We start from the raw sequence: 25,778 nt of genomic DNA on the forward strand, positions 1-25,778 counted from the left end.
TGATCATTATCTTACACCAAACAATATATCAAATGCGCGAGATCTTTCTCTCTTCTTCGACTCTCAGCTATTTTTTCACCTCACTTTGTTCCCACAACCAAACATACCCTACAAGAAGGAAGAGAAGCAGTACTCAGTCCCGTCTCTCTCTCTCCCTCTCTCGTTGTGCAATTATCGCTCCTTATTTTCTCGCTGTTACAACTACCACGCTTTCGTTCGACGCATGGTGGCTCCGTTTATCATCAACAACACATAATCCATGTACACTTCCAATCACTCTATTCTTCATCATTTTTTTTCTTTTAATTAAATCACACTCACATACTGAAATTTTGTACTATATATTAAATTAATACTACTATCATTCTGACTCTTGGTTTTGCTTTGTCAGAAATCGAAGGTTTTGATGTGATAATAATAGAGAAAAAATTCAAAAATTTATGGAGAATTTCCAAGATCAACCACTCCCTCCAGGTGTTCAGTTTTTACCTAATTATTCTTTAAACTCTGCTCAAACACTTCAATATCCAAATGCTCCTCCTTATTATGACATTCAACAAGGAACCCTAACCCTTATAACTCCAGAGGCTATAAATTCCACATCTTCAAACACTACTTCTACGGAATGCTCTGTCGTACAATTTAACAATGCGCGCGACATCGATGCTGCTGCTCAGGATGCTGTCTTGAGGGAACAAGTCTGTATCCCTTGTGTTTGTTTACAATTTTCTTTTTAGAATAATTTTGATGCACTTTCATGGTAAAACTTTTGAAACCGTCCATCAATCCGTCACAAACCACCATTTGTATGACTTTTAAGTTAGATATAATGAAAGTCAATGATGGATCGATTATGATTATTTGACAGTGTAAAAAATCTTTACAAAGTTGGTGTGTATGAACTAAATCTTATTTTTATTTTTTATTTTGTTGTTATTCATTAAATCATTCTGATTGTTTTGGATTTTTCAATTATAGGAACTTGCTACCCAAAATATTATAAGGAGTCAAAGGTATGATGGGCTTTTTATGTGGAATGGTTTATGGATTTTGAAATAGTTGTTACATGTTTTGTGATTTGAGAAAATAAGAATTACCAAGTTAGATGTTTTTGTTGTCTCATTCTAGAGAGGTGGAAACTGTGGCATCACTTACCAAGGATAATTTAGACTTATTCTCAGAACGTCGTGACCCCAATGCTTTGAAGGTGCATCATAGCTACATGATAAAATTTAGGTTTTCTTGTTTCTTTATAAACATAGGAACTAGACAGGGTGCAATTCCATTTTAATTTTTATATATAAAATAGGAACATCTGTTGAAAATGGCCACAGAGCACAGGACTGAAATGGCTGTTAAGCGAGGAAAAACTGCACGTTCAGAAGGTCTGTAGTTTAATAACTTTAACCAAATATTTTAAATTCTGTATCATTTGTTTTTTCAGTGGTTGCAGCTTGATGTTATTTCTGGAGTGGTTATATTGCTATATATCCTTAGTTTTTTCTCTTCCTCTATGGCTTCCTTTATTTATATGTTGCGCCTCTTATTTCCGCTTTTTGGCCTTCAGGATGCTCAGTTCTCTTCGACTTTTCTTTTTAACAATTATGATGGTTGCTATTTGATGAGTTTCTTTTTTGGAATTTGTCTTTTTTGATAACTTTTATGAGGATTTCTTATTTTTCCCGTTCTGTACATCAACATCATTATCGAAATAACAAAACAAATGTGTCTTTTCTGTGCATATAGTGGAGATTGATTGTTAGATAAGTTTTGTTGTTTTACTTATAAGCCTTATTTCCGTGACCTCATCTGCAGTCTAGGTGAAGCAATGCTTATTGTTTTTCTCTTGATATATAGTTAGATGATATGAAAAATGTCTTATTCTTAGATTATTTCGTATGGTTAGTTTTCTATCTTAAAATATCTTTAGTTATCTCTTAGGATTAGTTTCCATATTTCTTAACCGTGATCATGATATGTTTCCGTATTTGAATAGGATGAAGAGTTCACCAGTCTTAGTATAAATAAGTGTCATTGCTTAGTCTGTTGTATATTAGATTGATAGACGCAACTAGTATCAATATCAAGAGATGAAAAGAAGGAAATTCAGAGTAGAAATTAAAGACAAATTTATTGAAACTTCCTTTAGCCCACAAGACTGGAGATTCGAGAGCACAAATAACTCTCCACCGTCTGCAATTCCAACTCCCTTGTCAATGCCTCGACAGTGACTGTGCTTAGTGCGTGTCGCAACATGCACCAACATCCTTACATAAAACACCGATGAATTATGGCTCTGTCAGTAGTGGCTGCCGCGGCCGCAATAGCAGCGTCGCATCTCAGAGGCCTTGTGCTATGAAGTACGGTGTTCTGTCGCGTTTTAGGGTTGCGGCCGTAGCGCAATCGCAGAGATTTCACGAACGAGAAAAGTGTGAAGCTGATACAGTGATTCAATTGCAAAATGTCAAAAGTGCCCTTGTTTTTTTTTTTTTTTAACAATTTAGGGTTTTTTTCATTAGTGTTTGTATTTTCTTTTTACCGCAGGTAATTTTTTAAGTGTCATCATCGTGACCTTTCTTTGCATGAGTGAGTGCTCTGTTTTTTTTTTTTTGAAGGTTACTTCACGATAACGGCAAACTTGTTCTCTTCTCTACAACCCTTCTAATGTTCTCTGCGCCCATTTCCCTCTTCACGTAGCCAACCTTCCCCTCTTCTCTGCAACCATTTTTCTCCTCCCGGTTCCTTTCTTCTTTGCGCCAACTTGTTCTCTGTTTTAATGTTTCTGCTTTTCTATTTCTGCACCAACAGTACCTGTTATTTTGAGCCTTACAAGTTATTTGTTATTTTGATTTATATATTATGTTTGAATCTTAGATGTGTTATTTTGAGTCTTGTAGGCTAGAATTATTTTGTTATTTTGCTTAATATTATGTTTGAATATTAGTAGCAATGAACTTTCATGATTAGTTATGAATACGTGTTTAATTTTGTGCTTTATTCTATTTTAAGCCATTATATATGTATGGTATAAAGTGCTTGAATTATTTCCCTCGACTTCGACGTAGTGGCCATACTGCCACCCACTACACCACTATAGCGTTTTGGGTTTGCCGCTATGCTACAATATGTGCTACTGACTACATATAATTATGCTATTCGGGGAAAGTTGCAATTTATAAACCACTACTCCAATTCTGTCCAGGACTTGGAATGGACCATAATCCTGTAGCTAGCTTCTCGTTTCGGCTAAGGACTTCAGCCTATATGGCTGTGTCTATAGGTATACTCAATCTCCTACATGAAAGTACACTTCCCTGCATTGCTCGTGTGTTTGATGGAAATGAAGTAAATAGCTCTTTAGTTCATTTAAGATATCACCCCTTTCCTTTCCAACAAATAAATCACTTCAACTTTGGATGGAAATGTCCTGGCTCGAATAACTGGTAGAGGTTCTCTTCCATACACTGTGTAAAAAGGTGATATCATGCAGACTCATGGTAGGGTTGGGTTGAAGAAACGTTCTGTCTATGCCAATCATTTCGGCTATTGTCTCAACAAAATAACATAAATAGTCCTCCAAGCAATCTATTTACAACATCATGCTGCCCAATCATATGGAATGGGTGGGACATTCTTGCATTGCCTCCATCTTCATTGGATCAGCTGCCGCGTCTTGTGCAGATATCACATGGCCCAAGTATTTTACTTCTGGGTTAGAAAAATTACATTTCTTCAGGTTCACTACAAGGTTGTTCTTCCTTAGCAACTGCAGGGACCTTTCTAAGAGGCCTATATGTTCCTCCATAAATTGCCACAAATTTCTTAAATAGCAGCACAAGAATTGGATTCCTAAGAAAGAACACTTTTATTAAGAAGTAGGAGAGAAATCTCTCCTCCAAGGGTTTCCCCTTCACAATAGAGACTGTTCTCTATTCAACAATTGTTTACAATATTCAATAATATCTCAACTAACTATATAAATCCCTATTAATACACAAAAGTCCTAACTACCTAACCAACTAAATATAACAACCATTAACTACTTTAATTACTCTCGTGTCTATTATACTATATCCTAACAATACACCCCTCCTCAAAACAACCTTGTCCTCAAGGTTGCAATCTACAAAAATCTTCACATAGGTGTAAAACTTGTAACATGTATTGACCTCCCTTTTTGCAGCTTGCTTCCTTTTAGATTGTTGCCACTTGTATTCCACCATTGCAAGGTGTTAGTTCCTAGCACCATTCTGCAACATACCCCTGTTTTGATGGTTGCCACATGGATCTCCCACTTATGGAAGGACAAAGAGCCATTCATCATAATTTCTTTTGGGTAAGCTCCAAGTATCCCTATCCCAACAATACACCAATTCAGTAGTGTTATCAACGACAAACTCACAGTTGTAGAAACAATGATGCTTGCAACATAATCAACAAACTTTTGAATCGAAGCTTTGGAAATCTGGGCTAACTCCACCATCTGACTCATAATTGCATCAGATTTTATCTCTTTTTCCCAACTTGAACCTTGAGTAACTATACCCTCAGCCTGAATATTAGTACCAAGAAGAGCTTTTAATGTGTTATTGAGTTGAACGAGCATGAGATATGCTTCAAAAGTCTACCAACTTCATCTTTGATACCCAATAGAAATATTGTTGTGATGAGTTCTACCCGTTCAAGTTCTGATTCTTCAAACCATGCAACAGCACCACTGTAGCTACAGTTTAGTGAATGATTTTTGTCCCTCGGGATCCCAGTCTGCCCCTTCTTTATCCTCCTCCAGAATCTTCTATGATGTCTCTCTAGCTTCTGACAGGGACATGGAAAACAAACCACTCCCTGCTGCAAATTGCATGGAATGCGACAGATTCGACTGAATTGGGACAGTTTCCGTCGAACCCTCAACCTTCAATCCCGACGACTCTTTTGCAAGGAAATCTACATAGATTGGCACCTATGCCTCTACTATCTCAACAGATTTTACATTAAAATGATAAAAATATAGAGGAGGCGAAAGGTGGTGATGCACTAGAAGCATCTGTGAATTGGAAGAGAACATAAATGATGCAATAATTAAGCGATGGCTAAAATATTGGTTTTGAATGATAACAAATATAATATGATGAAACCAGGGGAGAAAACACCTGAAGCAAATAAAGTAAATAAAGGAAGCTATGTATGACGAGCCTCATGAACTCAACATAATAGAAAGAAAATCTCTCCTCAAAGTAAACCTTTCCACTTTGACCCCATGTGGATTTATAGACTTTTAATTAGGAAAAAAGAAAAAGCAAGAAATCCGGCTAAGATGTCTTGACTCTTAAGTGCTACAGATATTATTCTATGGCGTTTAGACGAGATTGCACTTTGTTTATATTTTTTCTCATAAACATTACTAGTCAACAGTGTTGGTTAATTTCATGTATAGTTGTATTACACATTTAAAGAATCCATGTGATTTATATGCCTTTATTTCTATATATCAGGCAACACAGAAATAGGTAATGGATATGGTGTACCTGGTGGAGGTGCCTATAATGATGTTCCCAAGCTTAACACCACTTCTGGTAAATTGAATTCCAAAATTATTTTAGTCATGCTGCTGCATCCTTTTAACATCACAATAACTGAGCTAGTGAGTATGCATTAACTTTGTCGCTTCCGAAACTGTGGAGTAGGTAACAATGCATTTGGTCAGCCTGAATCTAAAATTGATAGTTGTCCAGAGGAGAAACCTGCTGCTAAAGAATTGCCCGAGTACCTCAAGCAGAAGTTGAGAGCTCGGGGTATTCTTAAAGATGATAGACATACAGAGGATCTTGTAAGAATATTTGTTTAACATACCTGATTCTTTTTCCCCTCTTTTTCTCCACCAGCTTTTGGTTTTATTTATTTTTGCCTTCTCTGGAGGCTGGGATGATAATGCTTTTTCAAGGATTTATTTCAAAATGTAGTGTTTCAAGTTTCTTTTGGGTGTGAACTTTGAACTCAAGTGATGTTCGAACTTGTTAGGAAACTTTCTTTATGCAACAAAGAATTCCTAGAATAATGGTGTAAAAAACAGATTCAAAGGAATAAAGATAAAGATTTTAAACAAAAGGATGATTTCTAATTCATGTAGTGAGGTTGAAAGAGAAGATACAACAGATTAACAAAGAAGATGATAACCTTGCACTCAAGGCTACTTCAAAGGAGCTATTGAAACACTTTCTAAGAATAACCAAAATAACAACTCTTAGCAACGTCTAACCAACTCATCAACTAACTTCTACTTACTAACTCTAATTATTTTATATTCTATATCCTAACAATTTAAAAAAATATTGTTCTGCAATTTTAATTTAGAATTTGATTTTCAGCTCTCATGTTTCTTAGATATTTTACAGTCTACCATTTTCAACCTGATAATTAACTAGGTACCCATTTTTGAATTTCAGAAAGGTACTTCAGCTGAGCTTAGGGGAAATGAAGAGTTGCCTCCAGGATGGGTATGTACCACTTATTACAAACGTTTCCTTAGATGTAACATTTCTTGCATATGTCTTGTAAACAGCTATTCTAAAGCTAATTAATATGAACTTTTATAAATTAGATCCCAGCTTTGACGACAAAATAGAATAATGATTTGGGTATCATCGCAGCCCCATGTTTAGTAATCACAAATCTTTTATAGATCTGTTTGAAAAACCAAAATGGTAAATAAATTCCTATTAACTACGAAGATTTGATATTTCTACGGAATACAGAAGAATATATCCCATGTTAGATTTTAAAGAGGATGAGTCAGATGTTGGTTTCCACTCTGATAATGAAATTCTACATTTTAAGATTGAAGTTCATGGTTAGGTTTGAAGGTATATAGATGGTGTGATCTCCCGTTCTGATCTCAAATTACAAGATTTCTATCATTTCCTTCTCTTCTTTAGGATTTATTATTTTATTCATACCCTACTGTTTACTATCACATATTAATTACTAATTTGTCATGTAGGTGGAATCAAAAGATCCAGGAAGTGGTGCATTTTATTATTATAATGAAAGTACTGGGAAGAGTCAATGGGAAAAACCTTGTGAAACATCCTTAACTGAGCAGTCACCTCCATCTTTGCGTCTTCCAGAAAATTGGGTGGAGGCATTGGACGAAACATCAGGTTCATCACTTACAAATATCCTGCTATTGCATTTGGTCACTTTATGAATTTCATTTGCTATATATTTCTAACATCAAAGCAAGTCTGTAACCAATGTACCTGTTGTCAGGCTAGGAACTGGAGGCTGTGACAGACTTTGATTAAGAGTAGTGCTTAAACTAAATGTTTTCTCTTGTAGTTTAGTAGGAGTTCCTGCCTCTAAGAGTTGTTATAATTTATCTTTATACTGTTATCAAGTATAAGCAATTTTACACGTTAAATTAGGGCTATAATTATGGTTTGCAACTGGGATTTCAAATGTATCATGGATCTTGAGGCTGTTGCGTTACAACTCTTTGTTTCAATTGCCGTCTGTATCAGCTGTTTCTTCCCAAAATTTTCTGCAATTGCTGCTGCACAAATAAAGCTATCATCTCGAGATCTTAATTATATAAAGAAAAGGAATTTACACGAACACAAGTACACACACATCTATAGTTGGTTATTGTCACACTTGAAAGAAATCTAACCTTGGTGTTGGAAAAATTTAGTGCCTTGGTACTTGAAATTTGAGAAGGCTTGTTCTAGTTCTTTCTTCATTCCTTCTGTTCTTTATTCTCCTTTTTTTTTTGGGAACATTTGATTGAAAGTAGAAAATCACAGAATTCGGATACTAATACAACCTCTTAAAAAAATATGAGAAAACAATGATTAATGAGGATAGAATCCCCATTACGGTGACGGTTGTCTAAACATTGTTAACATGTTAAATATAATTGATGACAATTCTGATATCCTACTTTGGTTACCAGTAAGGGCCTGTAGAAAAGGAGGCATAATCCTGCTAAAAAAATCAACATACTAGAAGACATAATAAATTCATTGAATTGAATTTCTTAATGCTAAATTACTTCGCCAAACAAGTGTTTGAAGTCTAATAAAAAAGTATACCTCAATTCCCAACTTAAGACTTAAGTTGTTGGAAAACAATGACAAAGACTAATCTTAAATGTTTTGATGTTTGACTTTTTATTTATTTTGGCCTTTTTGCATGTATTTCGGTGCAATTAGCAACTATACTTCTTGCAAATTCACTTTGTGAAAACATTACAATTTTTATAATGATCATATATTATTTGCAATCAGAGTCAGTATATATATCAGTTTGTACTTAAAATATTTGAACGTTAAACATGCGACAATGGTCTTTGCCTCTTAAAAGTGGTTGGGTCAGTTTATCTTTGGCTTGATTGCAGTTGTTTAATAAATATTAGAAGCATTAATACATAGTCAAATCCTCTTATCTCCTTTTGCCCCCATTTTATGAATTTTGTAAGTTATCTTATTTACTTTTTACTTTTGCTTAAGGTCACAAGTATTACTACAATACAAAAACTCATGTATCACAATGGAAGCATCCTAATTCTTCTCAGGAAGTTGTGTCAGATCGGTTGGTCTTGCCAGTTGGTCATGTGGAGGACCAATCATCTAATTTACAGAAGTGCATGGGCTGTGGTGGTTGGGGTGTAGGCCTTGTGCAAGCATGGGGTTACTGCAATCACTGCACCAGGTAGAGAGTTGTGACTCTTGCTTACTCTGGACTAGTTTTGGATAATTTCTCTTGCACTGTTTCTGCCATTGATATGCATACATTGTTTGGCTGCATGTTCATGCTGAAGTTACCTTGATTATTCATTGATTGGTATCCTTCAGATGGTAATAGAGAATGATGGGGGTTGGTTGGTTGATGAATGGTAGTATTAATTATTTATAGTTCTGTAATGTCTACCTCATTGGTTGTGATCTAGTTTTGTCGCTACATAGAGGAAAATGGGCAAAAATTAAACACTATTGCTAGTCACACCCCTGTTTTTTCTAGTTACAACCAAATAGGTTACTTACGTGAACTGAGTTTTACGTAAAATTAAGATTATTTATATAGTAAATTAATTACTTAAAATACGTGAATCGAGTTCATGTAGCCTATTTGGGTGTAATTTGAAGAAGAAAAAGGGGTGTAACCAATAAAATTGAAAATTAAATTTCTTGACAACCAAAAATAATTAATCCCTACATAGAGGGAAATGGGCAAAAATTAAATTTCTTGACAACCAAAATTAATTACAGATTCCAGCGTGTCTTGCTTTATACAATAACTATAAGTGCTAAATTATTTCTAATGGGTTACACTTACACAATCACGGCTTCTAATTTTCCTCTTACAAATTTTTTCATGAAGTGCAGTGCATTTTATTGATTGTGTTCATAAATTCAGACATTATTCAAGATTTGAATGTTTTCTATGCTTTAGCAGTAAATGCATGAAATTCGCACGTTGAGATGTAATTGAGGTCAAACGAGTGCTTGCTTAGTAAATGACTAAGGCTTTGTTTGCGAGTTTGGAAGGGAAGGGAGGAGAAGGCTTTGAAAAAAAGGAAGAAAGAAATGGAAGGAATGAAGAGTTTTGGGAGGAGAGGCTTTTGTTTTTATTCATAATACAAAATCCCCCTATTCTGGGGGAACTCAAAAATTGTATTGGAGGAGGCCTTTGGAGGACTTAGACAAATTCTTCAAATTATTTCCATGTTGTTATAATAGTCTATAAATTAAAAATATATTACTCTTAAGCATTCTTTTAGCATTCTCTACAAAATCACTCTCCTAAAAAATATAAAAAATTTCTATTTCTCTATTTTCTCCTCCTTGCAAACAAAGTCTAAATGTTGTGTTGTTTCCTGCTTCATTTTTTTTCAGTGCTCTTATTTGAATATCTTGATAATATATTGAGAATAGACTGATTGGCTGCTTCATTCCAAATTCATTCTAAGTTAGCTCCAAACATTCATATCTAATATTTCTGTTGGTTTTAATTTTTATTAACATATGATCAAGTGCAGAGCTCTCAATCTTCCACAATGTCAGTATTTGGTCTCAAGTATAAATAATCAGCAAAGCAATGCTGCACATCCCAGTCAAAGTTCTGATAAAATGGCTAGCAAACAGAGGTATGGTTTTTGTATGAAGATATTCAGTGCTGTTAAATTGTTCCGAAAAACTGTTACTGTTCTAATTGTTACCAACTTGCCATCCTTGGGGGCATGAACTCCATTGCATAAATTTCAATTGAAACTGTCCATCGTTTTGATCATCTCCTTTTTTACATTGTACTGTCTTTAAAATTCGATCATTTTTTGTGTGATTAAAGATCTTGTATTACAAGTAAATATTTGTGTTTCCCCTAAAACAAATAGTATATATTTTTCTTTAAGGGTTGCTTCCATTCTGAGAAAATACTTTGTAGAGTTCAGTAGTGGGAGGTGCATTCTGATTCTGAGGAAAAGGATTGATGAAAATTGATGCTGAATATAAAAAGAAAGCTAACATTGTTGTCTTATAGTATCTAGAATGTTTGTCATTGAAAGAGGATGATTATTCAAACAATCAAATACAATCAATGCCATCAATGTTGGACTTCGATTACGTAACATCTCTGTAAAATTGAACCTACTGACGTGCCAGAAATAGTGAAAAATTAAGGTATTTTTTTTTGGGTTTTAGCTTTGGATTTCTTGAAAGTATTATTGGAGAAGAGATCTCATCTTATGTCATGATGTTTCCGTTGAGTTATTTAATAGGATCCAACTCAGAAATTAAGAAGAAAGAATAATCGATAAATATGTTGTATTGAACCATATCAGAGGAGATATCCTCATACAATGAGTCTAACGAAGAAAAATAACAATGAAATGGAAATTGGAATGGGGTGGTACTCCTTAGAAGATGGAATTAACAGAGAAAAGAAAAGGAAACTGAAAGGTACCAGGAAGGAAGGACCAACTCCTTACTCTCTACACCAAAAAAACTACCTTAATGGTCACCATTACCTTAATGGTCACCATTACCCCCAAATACTCATTATCACCATTACCCCCATGTCCCAATCTGTTCTATCTCCCCACCCACATTAATAATGTTCCTATTATTAATAATGGGCCTAACATTATTCTCTCAATGCCATAGAGAACATACTGATCCTCATTTGTCTCTCCAGGGCCAGCTGGAAACCTCCATTTGATAAGGGAAGTAAAAAATTGGGAAAGAAGCGCGCTCATGAAGAGGATGATGAGTTGGATCCTATGGACCCCAGCTCCTATTCAGATGCTCCTCGTGGTGGCTGGTATGGATATATTCGCACACTCAGGCATATGAATTTATGATACCGAATAGCTTATATAGTGATAAATTCGGTGTTTTGATAGAAAAATCTGATTAGTAAACACAAATTTATGATTTATTTCAGGGTGGTGGGTCTGAAAGGTGTGCAGCCGCGAGCAGCTGACACAACAGCAACAGTATGTGCATTCTTTCTTTTTTCTTTTCAGAAGCTCTTATGTTTCTATCTTCTCTTTAGTTGCTTTCTCAATAGTGCATATCCTATCTATTTTCTTTATGCATTTTTCAACTAAGGGTCTGTTTGCAAGTTGTATTTTGGAGGGTAAGTCTATATTTTGATATATATTTGACATTTTAAAGAATTTTAAAAGAGCAACATGATAAATGAGCATATAATATAATCTTTTAATTTTTTTAAATATCAAATATATATCAAAATATAAACTTAACCCTCCAAAGCTCTCCCCTTCAAAACCCTCCAAAAACCAATTTGCAAAAACACCCTAAAAGAATTCAACCAACCTGGTGCTAGATTATTTAATATTCTCATAAGAATTTTATCATTTGCTTTAGTTGTAAACGTAAAGGTCATTGTAAATAATCACGCAGTTGGTGAAACTATTCTTGTGAGCGAAGGTTTACAGGTAGAATTGGTTGACTTTTAGATTCCATTTGATGCAAAGCTAGCCTTTAGTAGTTGCTGGTATCAAGCGCCATTGGCTAGCAGTTATGACCGCTATTCAGAAACCAAGGAAATGCATGCTGAAATATGCGTGACATAATTCTAGTTTTGGTTTCAGTTTGACCTTGCTCAACACTCAACATGAAGTATAATCTCTCTTACTTGATCAATTTCAGGGTCCTCTGTTTCAACAACGACCATATCCATCACCTGGAGCTGTTTTACGAAAGAACGCTGAAATTGCCTCTCAGAAAAAGAAACCGAATTCAAATTTTACTCCCATATCCAAGAGGGGTGATGGGAGTGACGGGCTTGGTGATGCAGACTAGGACTGTCTTATCAACACAGACATGTTCACCTTTGTCATGCTATTTGTGAAGCTGAGGAAATGCATCAAATACATTTTACTCTATTATCTGTAAGTTAAGCTAAAGATGCATTTCGTTGGCAAAACCAGCTGTGCTGTTGTGCAATAATATTTTGTGGCTTTTACTGCAAATACTGGGGAAAGCATCGTTTCAATGCTATAACCGAGTGAATGGACAGAAGTTACCTTTATACTACATAACTGGTGGTGATAAACTTGAAGCATTCTGATAGGTGATGGTAAAACTTGTACTTAGCTAGGTACTATTCATGAGCTGACCTGAGAACCATATGATTTTTGATGAATTGAAAGTTCAAGAGGACCTGAAGATTGGGAAAGAAAGGAAGTTCGGCACCTTTCAGAATTTTCAATGCTCTTTTCTTTTTGTTCATCTTAGGATTTTCATGTTAATCAAATTATGGAAGGAATATATTTTCATGGGTTTTGTGATGTTATAGTCCTGAACATTTTTGCCTTCTCGATGTACATGTATAACCTATTTCTTCTCTGGGAATTTGGAGAACTTTTGGTTAAGGATCTCCAGATATTTCATATTGTTTTATTTTAGAAGGGACATAGCTCTTATTTCAAGAATACATATGGTTATGCCTAATTAACATCATTTTCACCTGTGTCTATATATATATATATAGAGAGAGGGATGGGATCAATGGACACCATGGTGTCAAAGTTTAATTTGACACCGAATTTCATTCTTTCATTTAATTTAATCTAAAGGTCTTAAATAGTCAATAAAATAATATACATGATTAAATATTTTCTGATTTGTAACAATTTTTCCCTCAAATAAAAGATTTTGCATCATATTGTCCCTCACCCAAATAGAAACAATGAGTTTTTTATATTGTTGCTTTGAACTCAATTCTTTTGTTTTCGGTACATGGTTGAATTCAATTCTAGAACGTATTCTTAGTCTAAAAAATTGAAAATTGAAAGACATTTTTTCTTAGACATTCAAATTGAACTCAATTCTGCCACATGTTAGATAATATTATTATATATTAGTAGTAAGGGTATTTTAGACAATTCTATTCTTTTATATATATACTCATTGTAACCCTATTAACTGAAGTTTGGTTCATTCTATGTTATGAAACCCTAAAGTGGTTGTCTCTCTTCTCTTTTCATTGTTAACATGGTATCAAAGAGCTTTGGTTGATTTTGGGATCTATCAAAAATTATTTTGATAGGAAAGACAACCACCAAAAGAGAAAAGAGAAGAGTAACCTGTTTCCGATTTTGTTAAATTAGTCTCACAAAAACATCGATTGCGCATTCGTTAACCGTTGGATCGAGCTGATTTTTGGACAGCAGGTTCGCAGCATTCAGGTCTTCGTCTTCAACGATCGGATCAGCGAAACGACATTTGTAGGGGGAGCAATCGGGCTTGCACAACATCAGATTATCTCTAATTTATTTTGTCTTAGTGATTGTGTTTTTCGTATTTTTCTGTCATTATTTGTTATGGCTGGTGCTAAGGATGATTCTCTTCAAGCACATTGGAAAACACATTGTCCGAAATTGGGGAGATCACATAAGAAGAATTTTAGGGGGCCATCGTCCAATGTTGTTGCTTCTGCTCCTTCTACCATTGGCTCTAGTTCTAGTTCTGTATACTCATCTGAGACTGCTTCCCAAATATCTGATATTGCAGAACAACTTCAAAAAAAAAAAAAAAACTGCTTGTTTGTTATGATCAGTATTAATGAGTTGATTTTGGTTTGGTTCACATGCTTTCAATTGTTGTGGTTCTTTGCTGATTTGGTTGGTAATTTCATTGTTCGTCTCTCCTATCTCTTTGGTTGCTTTCTTCTATGTTGTCGCTCTCTCTGTTGCTTCTTATGTTTGATTGCTCCTCTCTCTAGTGATTTGCTTTGTTGCTTCTCTCCATATTGATTGTTCTATTTGTTTGCTCTTCTCTCATGTGGTTCATCTATTTGGTTGCTTCTCTCTTTGTTTAGTTTGGTTTAGTGTAGTTTAGTTTGGTTTGATAAGATTTAGTTTTGTTTGGTTCTATTTGGTTTGGTTTGTTTTGATTTGGTTTCGTGGTGCTACTTCTTTGGTTGTTCCTATCTGTTGATTTTGATATGGTTGTTGCTCATTTTTTTGATCGCTCCTTTTTCGGTTTGATTTTTTGTTGGCTTGGTTCTTCTCTTGATTGTGACTATTTGATATGATTTCTTGTTGGTTTGGTTTCTCTCTTTATTGTGATTGTTTGGTATAGCTAATGATCCTCTCTTTGGCTTCTGCTTCTTTTTTCGTTGCTTATCTCTTTGTTGGTTCTTCTCTTTGATTGTTGCTTCTTCTTTGGTGACATCCCTCTTGTCTCCCCGGCTGTCCAACCACCTCCTGCGATTGTTGATCCTCCTCGTTACCCCTTTAGTCATCATCTTCAGCATAGAACCATTACTCTACCGTTTGTCTCTTCTTCTTTACAGATTGCTGATTTGTTCACAAAAATGCATCCCATTAAACGTTTTCGTTTTTTAGTTGACAAACTCTCGATGCTCCATGTTAATGCATCGTGAGTTTGAGGGGAGATGTTAGATAATATTATTATATATTAGTAGTAAGGGTATTTTATACAATTCTATTCTTTTATATATATACTCATTGTAACCCTATTAACTGAAGTTTGGTTTATTCTATGTTATGAAATCCTAAAGTGGTTGCCTCTCTTCTTTCTCTTTTCATTGTTAACACCACATACAAATTGAAAATTGAAAGATATTTTTTCTTATTCTAAAAAATGAAAATATGAGTATACTTGACACGACATATATGGACGGACTCCTTTGGAAGAGTTTTTCTGAAATGACTGTAACCTTCTTTTTCCTTAGTCTAACTAGAAAAACTTTTTTATTAATTGGAACATTTTTTTTGAGGCATACTCCATTGGAATTTGTAAATGAAGGTAAAGTAAGTGCAATATTAGAATTTTTTGTTACACGTGCAGTATAAATCTGGACGTGCTCTTTATTAAAATTTTTAAAGTAAGTGCAATATTAGAATTTTTTGTTACACGTGCAGTATAAATCTGGACGTGCTCTTTATTAAAAATTTCAAAAATTATTCCTTTGAAGACTTTTTGTTTGTGATTCATATATGCCTTTAAATAAGTTTCAGCTTCATATAATTTATAAATAGGTCTTGCAACTATACTACGAGTAGGAGAACGACTACAAAATGGTCCTTGTTTGTTGGGAACAGTAGCCCTGTTGTCTCATCATTTACAAGAGTATTATACGAGACCGACTCTATACACAACATCATCCAAGCCACCTCAGTAAATAAGCACCCTCTTAAATATCCTGTCACAGACTTTACTGAAATCAATCTTCCAAGCCACCTCCCCTCTTTTTTCTTTTGTTTTGTTTTCCATATAATGAATGATCTCAAAGGCGATTATCAAGAATTGATCTATCTGACACGAAAGCAGATTGATTTAGTCTATTTGTCAAGACTTTATTGATCACATTACACAAGGAAATGGGCCTCCAATCTAACATGGACATTTGTCTTTCTCCTTTGGAAATCATACCATGTACCCCTCAAATTTAACTTCTACCCCCATAAAGGCAATGAATTGTCAATTCTACCCTCATCTAAATATTAATTTTTATTTTATTTTTTATTCTCTTGTCATTTCACTTTTTTGGTTCAAAAGTGAGTATCAATTTTTTTAGCTTAATTGCAGTTTTGGTCCCTCTATTTTATCTGAATCGCGAAAGTAGTCCTCCCATTTTGTTTCTCCTCAATTTTGGTCCAAAACTTGATGAAATTTCATTTTTTTAAAGCCGTACTACACCATTTATGATCATAGACTTCACGTACAATTGTTGCACATGAGATCTTGACGTATGATGTGACTTAAATAAATGCAAAAAACTGAAATTTCATCAAGTTTTGGACCAAAATTCTATTTGGGGGACCAAAACTGGGGAGAAACAAAATGGGAGAACTACTTTCGCGATTCAGCTAAAATAGGGGGACCAAAACTGCAATTAAGTCTTTCTTTTTTTTCGAAAAACTTTTTTCAAGTTTTTTAGTACACAAGTTACACTTACAAAAACTTTTTAATTTTTCTTTTAATTTTTTATTCTTTTGTTATTTATTTAATTCATTTTTTAACTCTTTTTTTTTTAAAGATGTGTACTGAAAAACTTTTTCACTAGTTTTTCGAAAATGAAGAGTGTATTGATACATAACTATTTAATCTGGACGTGCTCTTTATTAAAAATTTCAAAAATGAAAAATAAACCTTGGGAAAAAAAAACTTGTAGGTTTAATACTCTTTTTACCACTGTCATTGCTACTTCATTAAAGGTGTGATTTTCATCATATCTTTCTTCTTCTTCTTCTTAAATCATTCTTTTTCTCTCTATTTCAAAGTTTAAACAAAAAAAAAAAAATGAAATAATTGAAGGAAAAAGGAGGAAGTGAAAGAAGCGAAAATAAATGAAAAAAGGAAGAAGATTTATCTCGTATCAGTTATTTCTATGTGAATGAGAATGAGGAAAAATAAAAGGAAAGAAAGAGACAAAGTGAAAGAAGAAAGATAGAGAGAGAGAGTATGACCTATAATTTTTTTTTATCAACACATGTAAAAAGTCAAAGTCAATGAGATATTAGTATGCATAAACAATAAATACCTTATATTATCCAATTATACAATTTATGTGTTCAAATAACATTTTAGATATAATTTTTCTTGTTATCAATCAAATGGTTTATTCCAGTCACTAATAGATTGCATCCATTGGGGCTACAGGCATAACAACTATAGTCATAAATCAAACGGTTCATTTTACCCACTATAGGCATAACAGCTATAGTCATAAATCAAATGGTTCATTTTACCCACTTACAGCTTTGGAAAAACATATCTAAAATATATCATGTAATTTGATCAATATATTAAGATGAAAATGAGTATGGAATCTATTGCTATAGAAAAATGAAAAAGAGAAGACAATATAAATAAAGTGTGCCATAACTTAATTTAATGAAATACATTTTGAGATAATATAAAAATAACAACTCTAGTTTACATAAAGATAGAAAGTTTGTTGGATCTTTTGTTGGGGGTATGCTACAAATCTTGAACAAGAAGAAGATGAAACTAATGATAATGAAAGTTGCACAAGTAAATTCCAAAGTGTGTGTTCCACACTAAACTTTAGGTTCGATTCACTCACGCTATATATTGGATGCAAATGAGTTAACCGCCGAATCACCTTCATGATACTTTGGAATCCTTAAAGTAAATTGCACATTCACATCAAGTCTATCAATTAAGGATAGTTTACAGAATAAAGTTCCTTCATGTACTCTCGTACACTAGAGAAAAGAAGAAATGACTCAGAAATATTTTGACAGAAATTTGACTTATATAACATGAAAATTGTATTCTTCTTTTCTCTATGGTGCAATGATTGTATTCTTCATGTGGTCTCTTAACTTAATTTCAAGTAACAATTCAAATATTTTTTTTTCTTTTCAATTTAGTCATTTATTTAATTTTATATAACAATTTGATCTTTTATATCTTAAAATATCAACAATGTTATCATTTTTGACATAAACTCAAAATTTATCAAAATCTTCAAACAAAATCCATAAAATTCATGAACAATTTCAAGAAAATTCATAACTCAAATATTCAAATAAACTCATATCTTCATCTTTATTTGATGTTGTTGGAGATGAAAATATGAGTTTATTTGAAGATTTGAGTTATGAATTTGATAAAATTTGGATTATATTGAAGGTGATAATTAATTTCATGGATTTGTTTGAAGATTTTGATGAATATTCTAATTTTCTGTAAAAAAAAATTAATGATAACATTGTTGATATTTTAAGGCATAAATGATCAAATCTTTACCTAAAATTAAGTAAATGACCAAATCAGGAAAAAAAAAGAAGATAAATGACTGAATTGTTACCTGAAATAAATACTAAAGATATCATTGGCAAGTTTGACCCACGTTCACCAAATTGAACCTTCCTTGATTTGAAATATCCAAAGTTTATAAAGTGTTCAATAGGGAGAAAATATCATAGGATATTAACATCTTCCTTAAGGTTTATTAACTAGGGATAATCCAAGGTTTATTAACTAGGGGTAATCTTCCATTATAAAGGATATTATAGGGTATTAACATCTTCACTACACATAATCGACTCATGAATCCAAATTCAGTTCAAATGACTAATTTATCTAAAAATGTTTTTTTCCAATATTTTCCCTAATATATAAATAATTGGTGGTGACTCTATTGAATTTGAATAACAATTCGAATTTTTAGGTAACAACAAGTACCATCAAATCCCGACACATGATCTACATAGGACTCCCTAACCCAAACAGTTTGATATAAAATCAAGCGTGTTCTAATATAATAATGTAACACCTCGATTTTTATCTGCATAATTATATTTTCTTTCAAAACAATTTCTCAAATAAATTCAATAAAACACATTTCTTTTAAAGTACATCTATTTTTTTTTTCTTTTTTAAATAAAACATTTCTTAAAAATCTTTAAAATAAACTAATCGACATCATGTTTACAAAGTAAATGCAAAGTTCCAAACTCAAGTTCTTTATATCAAATGTGAATTTACAATAAGTTAAATAATATAACAATATAAATAATAATAATATTTAATAATTAATTATTCTCAATCCATAATTAAGTAAGTGATTAATCTAATAAAAACTAGAATTTCAAATGTAGCCAAAACACTTGTCATCCAAGAGATATAAGCGTTAAAACTAAAAATTGAATCCAACAAGAAAACAAATCATCCATGTCAAAGACTTCAATTTTATATAAGAATAATGATTTTATAAAGGTCAAAGTCTTTGAAAAGGGTATAATAATCTGCCACTAACCCAAGAACACCAAAAGACTTTAATTCAAATTATATGAGTTACAATATTCATATATAAGAATTTGGTTAGTGGTTCCGGCAATGAGTTTTTAATTTCATAAATATGAAAGAATATTCACATAGGTCTAGGAATAACATGTCTATAAATATTTTAAAAACACAATGTTATACTCAATAGAAGTATTTATATTATTCTCGTACTTGTATATTTATAATGTCATAAAATATAAAATGTTGATAATTAAAAGAGAAACACAATATGATTAGATGCCAAATAATTATTATGCATTTTCTAATGATATAAGCATTCAAAGATTAAAATAATTTTATACATCTCTCTATTTGATAGAATGGGCCTTAATTTCACTGTCTCCTGGATTATGTTATATGTCATAGTGTGCGCAATAATATATGACATATATAAATGAAAATCGAATTCTCATAAAGAGTCCACTAGTTTATAATTTTTCTATAATGACTCTAATGACACACTCATTTAATAGTGGGATACAATAATACTGGTAAAAAATTATCAAAATAAGATGTCATATTAATTGCGTACATTCTCCCACTAATTCTACTTATAAATCAAGGGTGAGATTTTCATTAGAGCCCACAAGTATGTAAGTATCCTAATGATATATTATTTCACAGTGGAATACTTAATTTCTAGTGCAAAATAATCAATATAAGTGGTTATTGAATTTTATCACTAATATATTCACATATTTAAGTACATATTTTGCACAAAACAGATTATAGTAAAATTATTAAGACAAATGGTTACTTGATATCAATATGAAACTCATTATATTAATTTATCACTAATAGAATTTTCAAGATTTGAGTTTCAAGGTTAACCACAATTTTTTTTTTAATATAAAATTAAGAAGATTATAGTTTTTCACTCAATAATTCATAGTATAAAATCGATCCCCTATCACATATAAAATTGTCAAAAGAATATTATAAACAGGACAATCTTTATGTAAGACCCATTATCATTTGTCTAGAATATGATAATTTGGCTCATACACTTTAATAAAACAGAGGTAATTAACAATAAATAATAAATTAGAATCACCATCATAACTGAAAACTACATTCATAAATATAGTTTACAACTTGTTTAGTAGATTAATAAAATATTACATCTTGAAAACAACTACGATTGACTGATTACACCATAAAACAAAATATTAAATTCTAATTTCACGAGTTTGGAACTGATCTTCTGATGCTAATTTCATGTCTCATGTTCCTCCAGCTGCTAAATAAAAATAATAATAATAATTTGGGTGAGATAAAATATCTCAGTGAGCTCTAAAAATAAAAGGGAAAAACAATCTCAAGGAATTTCTTTCATAAAAGTGTATAAAACGTGAAAAAATAATGATACATCTCATGATAAAGATATTATTATTATTATTATTATTATTATTATTATTATTATTATTATTATTATTATTATTATTATTATTATTATTATTATTATTATTATTATTATACGTGTCTATATATATATATATGTGTGTGTGTGTGTGTGTGTGTGTGTGTATATTGTGAAAAACATATGCAGGACCTCAAATCTTTTCCTTTGTAATAAGGAAAAGTCGCCCAATATCTTAATATGGGTCACTAAGATAATTGAGTCATGATTGGTAAAGGTGGTCTGACCAAACCCCAATCAGCGTCCTGATTGTTCTCCTTTACCTCTTATTCCATGTCTGGAATAACCTAAATGTCCCACTGCGAGTAAGGCCATGCATGATCTGATTAATGATATTGTACAAAACTTGAAATGTTTTGCATGAAGTGCCCTTGTTATGTCATATATAAAATGCATTATTCATTCATAACAATTATAAATAACTTTAGACGATATACGAAACTCATAATAATTTAATCCTAAGTCCTTAATTCAAAATAAAAATTATAGTTAGGAATATAAAAACAACATTGGAGTCATGAAAATAGTAACACATCAAAGTCATGAAAAATAGTAAACATATAAAAGTCATGAAATTAAAACATAAAAGTCATGAAAAAATCATTTGAATGCAGTTTTTAAAAAACACCTATATGCAAAATTTCATTTCATCGCACTCTAATTCTCCTAATCCGTAATAATCCAAAATAGTTTACTAAAAAATTTCAGCACCTAAAATCATCATTCTAAACGAAATTAACTTAACATAACACAAGTTCACAAACACACATCAGAGGCAACAACAGCAATAACGAGCATAAATCGTATGCAAAATTTCATTTCATGGCACTCTAATTCTCCTAATCCGTAATAATCCAAAATAGTTTACTCAAAAATTTCAGCACCTAAAATCATCATTCTAAATGAAATTAACTTAACATAACACAATTTCACAAACACACATCAGAGGCAACAACAGCAGTAACGAGCATAAATCGTGCTCGACAAGCATAATCACCTTAAGTCTAGTGATGCACATATAATTAAATTTTTCCTAATACATAATTCATTCACAAATATCACAGCCATAAACAACAACCTACGTTCTAACTTATTTTCAACAACTTCAGAAAATGAAATCCCTGATCATAACAACAACAACAACAACAACAACAAAAAACCCTTTAATAAAAAGAACTCATCGTTGGTGATAAAGGAGAAGACAATGTTCCGATTAAATTGGTCGCTCAACTCCCCTTTTTCCTGAATTGCCACTTTGACTCTTCTTCATTTGTTGCTTAGTATCCTCTGTTGCTGCTTTGATTGAAACTAGTTACAAATTGAGACCTGCAAGATTTAAAAATGGGTTTAAGGAGTTTTGTCAAGCTTTTGGGTTTGACTGATTTAAAAAATGAAGGAAAATGAGAGGTTGAAGATTGGGTGGATGGGTGCTTAGAAGAAGAAGGAACGGGAATGTAAGTTTCTGAAAATGGTAGAGAGATATTGGAGGGATAGTGTGAAAATTACGCCATTGCCTTTCGTTTGTCTAAATATTACAATAATGCTTTTTTTTTTTAATATGTAAACTAGTTATTTTATTTAACAGGTTGTTACACTTTACATATAAAATAGTATGATGATTATATAAAAAATATTTATCATCCATCATATGAGTGAATTTAAATCCCTAATATTTAAGATAATGTGAGATTATATACAAGAGAAATAGTCGCACACTTTATGATTGTATATTTAGAAAATACACCAACAACACAATATCATACTCGATATAGTATTGATATTATACTTCTTCTTTTTTGAATTTATTTATTTATAAATAACTTAATACTATAATATTCTCAATATGAGGTAGATTGGTGATACTCCAAGTATTATTTTTCCTCAGAGCATCCATCTCTTCTTTTATTTCTAATTTCCAATCCGGATCACCTAATGCTTCCTGAATAGTTCTGGGCACAAAGAAATTAGAAATCCTAGACACATATGCCTTGTGAGTGTGTGATAACTTATCATATGACAAGTATCTAGACATGGAGTGTTTGTGCATGTTCGAGTATCTTTCCTCTCAGCAATTGGAATATTGAGGTTAGGAATATTTTTCTCTCACAGTTAAGAAAAGACAAATCTGGTAAATCATTAGATATCTGGAAGTTCAAGGTTAAGCATTATTGGTTCCATTATCTTAGCATTTGGATGATTTGTAGTCACAACATCATTTAGGGTAGGTAAAGTTTTCCAAAACTTATATTCTTATTACTACAAGGATTCTCCCCTTGAAGAGAATTTTTCTCAAAAAATGGTTGATTTTTAACAAAATGGACATCCATACTTTTAAAATATTTTTTGGCTGTGGTTAGGGGTGAGAATAGGCCAGACTTTGAAAGGCTTGAGTCTGACCTACTATTATTTTTTTAGGCCTAAGTCTGACGTACGGCCTATCATAAGCTTTTTTTTTCGGTCTGGCCTGACTTTTTTAAAAGTTTGGTCTGGTTTGGAAGCCTATTTAAAAACCTTATTCACATTAAAACATTTAAATGCTCTACTTATACTACATAATACTCTGCACATACCAATATCAATGTACATATCTATATATATTAAAAAAAAATAATTTTTCTAACAAAATAATTTTAAAAAAAGTCTAAAACAAACATCCTTTAAACCCTAAAAAATAATTTTTAGCTTCAAAGAATAGATTTTTTTTCTTCTGAAATAAACACCCATTATTATCTCTCAAACAAATATGGAATGACTATTGAGTGATTGACTAATTGAACGACTACCAAATATGGAACAACTACCAAATATAGAATCGCTGCCGAATATGGAATGAATACTTAGTGATTGCCTAATTGATAGAATTTAAAATAGAAAATAATATTATTAATATAATAATAAAAAATAACATTATAAATAATAAAATATATATAGGCCGGCCTGTCAAGCATAATAAGCTTTTTTATAAGCCTGAGTCTGATCTATTTTAATAAATAGACTTTAAAAATAGCTTGAGCCTAACATTTTTATTAAATAGGTCGGGTCATACCAGACCATAAGTAGGCTAGGCCATAGGCCCCTGACGGATGGTCTAGCCTATTCCCATCCCTAGCTGTGGTCTTGGGAATGATTGCGATTGACTTGAGAAACAGCCAAGGTTGATCCTTTGACTGCTGGAGGGGCAACAACTGTCTTTTTTTCGAGCATCACTTGCCTACGACTCTCTTCAATGCACTTCCGTAAAGACTTCACCAATTGGAAGAATAGGATTCTTGTCGAGAATCCGGCCACGAGCCTCATCAAACTCAATATTTAAACCTGCAAGAAATTTGAAGACACGACTAACATCCAACATCTTCTTGTTGTGCTTGCAGTCCTTAGACAACTTCCACTCATATTCATTGAAGAGATCCAGATCATGCCATACACTTGAGACAATTGAAGTATTTGATGACTAAATTTTTAGCTTTTCGAATTTCTCCAAGCTGGCGAGTTAATTCAAAAATTTGGGATTGGTTTTCTAAATCAGAGTACATCTGAGAGAAACCTTCCCAGAGTTCTTTTGCAGTAGCATAACAGAGAGAACTTGCACCTATCTCTTCAGTCATGGAATTGACTAGCCATGTCATGACCATGGAATTTTCAGCATCCCATGTATCATAATTTGCACCAGCCTTGTCTGGTTGTTTCTTGTCTCTAGTGATGTAGCCAATTTTTCCTCTACCCAAGAGATACATACGGATGGACTGCTACAAACGAAGGTAATTAGTACTATTCAGCCGAATTGTTGTGATCTGAACAAGGTGGTTTTCATGGTATGTTCAAACAGGTTGAGTTATTTCAAGTTTGGGTGAATGCTGCAAATCAGTATCAGACTAGGGGTCAAACATTATGAGGGATGGAATAAAAAGAATGGAAACAAAAAATCCTATGGAATTCCTGTTGCGTCTGATACCATAAAGAGAGAAACACACCAGATGAAAATTATATTTCCTTGATTTTGTTAATAATACAGAAGAGGTATTTATATAATACAAAGTACATAAAAATGAATATTAATTTATCTTGAGAATCAGCGGAATTATTCTCCCTACAAATGCTAAATCTAAATATGGTAAAGACATATTTTGTGTTGATTTCTAATAACTTCCAACACGTTTATTAACTATACTATTGAAACTAGAAAGAGGTTTAGAAACTATATAGTGTTGATTATTATGACCTCAAAATAATCAGAATATATCAGTCTTTAATCAAATTAAAGCAATATTACATACACAGCGGAATTATAATGCGGCATACAAAATTAGCAATTAAACGTAAAAAGATAAGGGATAGAATGCACCAAGATTTATCCTGGTTCAGTTGTCAACTAGACAACCTACATCCAGTCCTGACAATCCAACTGGATTTCAGCTTTTTTCTCCAATAGAAAGAATTGTGAATTGTTTACAGATTGTCCAGTTTCCTCGAAACCTATCTATTTCTCACAATCTCTTTCCTATTGCTCACCCCTTGATCCTTGTAGTCAATCAGCAGACTCACACAAAATCAAAGTACGGCTCCTTCTTGATGAGGCCTCTCACCCAAGAAGATCGCCACCAGTTTCTAGCTGGATTTCTAGCAGTCGTTTTCTTTACAAAGTATTTATTTCAAACAGAATAAAAGAAGTCTTCAATCTTGAACAATGTGTCTTCTCACGAATCTGGTTATTCAATGATGGATTATGAGAACATTGTCTTTTCTCTCAAGAATACTTTTTCAGCTCTCTCAATGATTATGGATAATCTTTTTGGCTTTGATCTGAAAAAACAATATAAGAATGTTAACAATGTGTTGTATTGTGTTAATGAGAGTTTATGAGTGTTTATCATTGTTAATGAGAGAATGATTGAAAACAGGTTTATATAGTTTCTGAAAAACAACTAATAAATCGATTTGCCAATCGATTCATTAAAGTTATAAAACAGGTCTAATCGATTTGCCAATCGATTATCGCGGGTCTTGTTTTTCTTGAATCTTGAAACTACATAAGCCAATCGATTCTTTAAACA

General features: G+C 32.5%; 1 protein-coding gene across 2 annotated transcripts; it reads left to right on the forward strand.

Moving 5' to 3' along the window:
• LOC101510345 (uncharacterized) lies at positions 1–12,980 on the forward strand. 2 transcript variants are annotated; one of them, XM_004513578.4, is made up of 14 exons: positions 1–261; positions 392–698; positions 979–1,013; positions 1,129–1,207; positions 1,310–1,385; positions 5,493–5,573; positions 5,685–5,827; positions 6,444–6,494; positions 6,998–7,157; positions 8,505–8,706; positions 10,034–10,141; positions 11,188–11,313; positions 11,437–11,488; positions 12,168–12,980. In XM_004513578.4, the coding sequence occupies exons 2-14, from the start codon at positions 441–443 to the stop codon at positions 12,318–12,320; spliced, it is 1,524 nt and encodes a 507-aa protein (XP_004513635.1). In that variant the 5' UTR covers positions 1–261; positions 392–440; the 3' UTR covers positions 12,321–12,980. The 2 variants fall into 2 exon arrangements, with proteins under 2 accessions (XP_004513635.1, XP_073223653.1); XM_073367552.1 differs by lacking the exon at positions 1–261 and having other exon boundaries at positions 395–474.
• Positions 12,981–25,778: the final 12,798 nt, after the last annotated feature.

The sequence above is a fragment of the Cicer arietinum genome, chromosome 4 (assembly GCF_000331145.2).
Source record: "Cicer arietinum cultivar CDC Frontier isolate Library 1 chromosome 4, Cicar.CDCFrontier_v2.0, whole genome shotgun sequence".
NCBI classification, from domain to species: Eukaryota; Viridiplantae; Streptophyta; class Magnoliopsida; order Fabales; family Fabaceae; genus Cicer; species Cicer arietinum.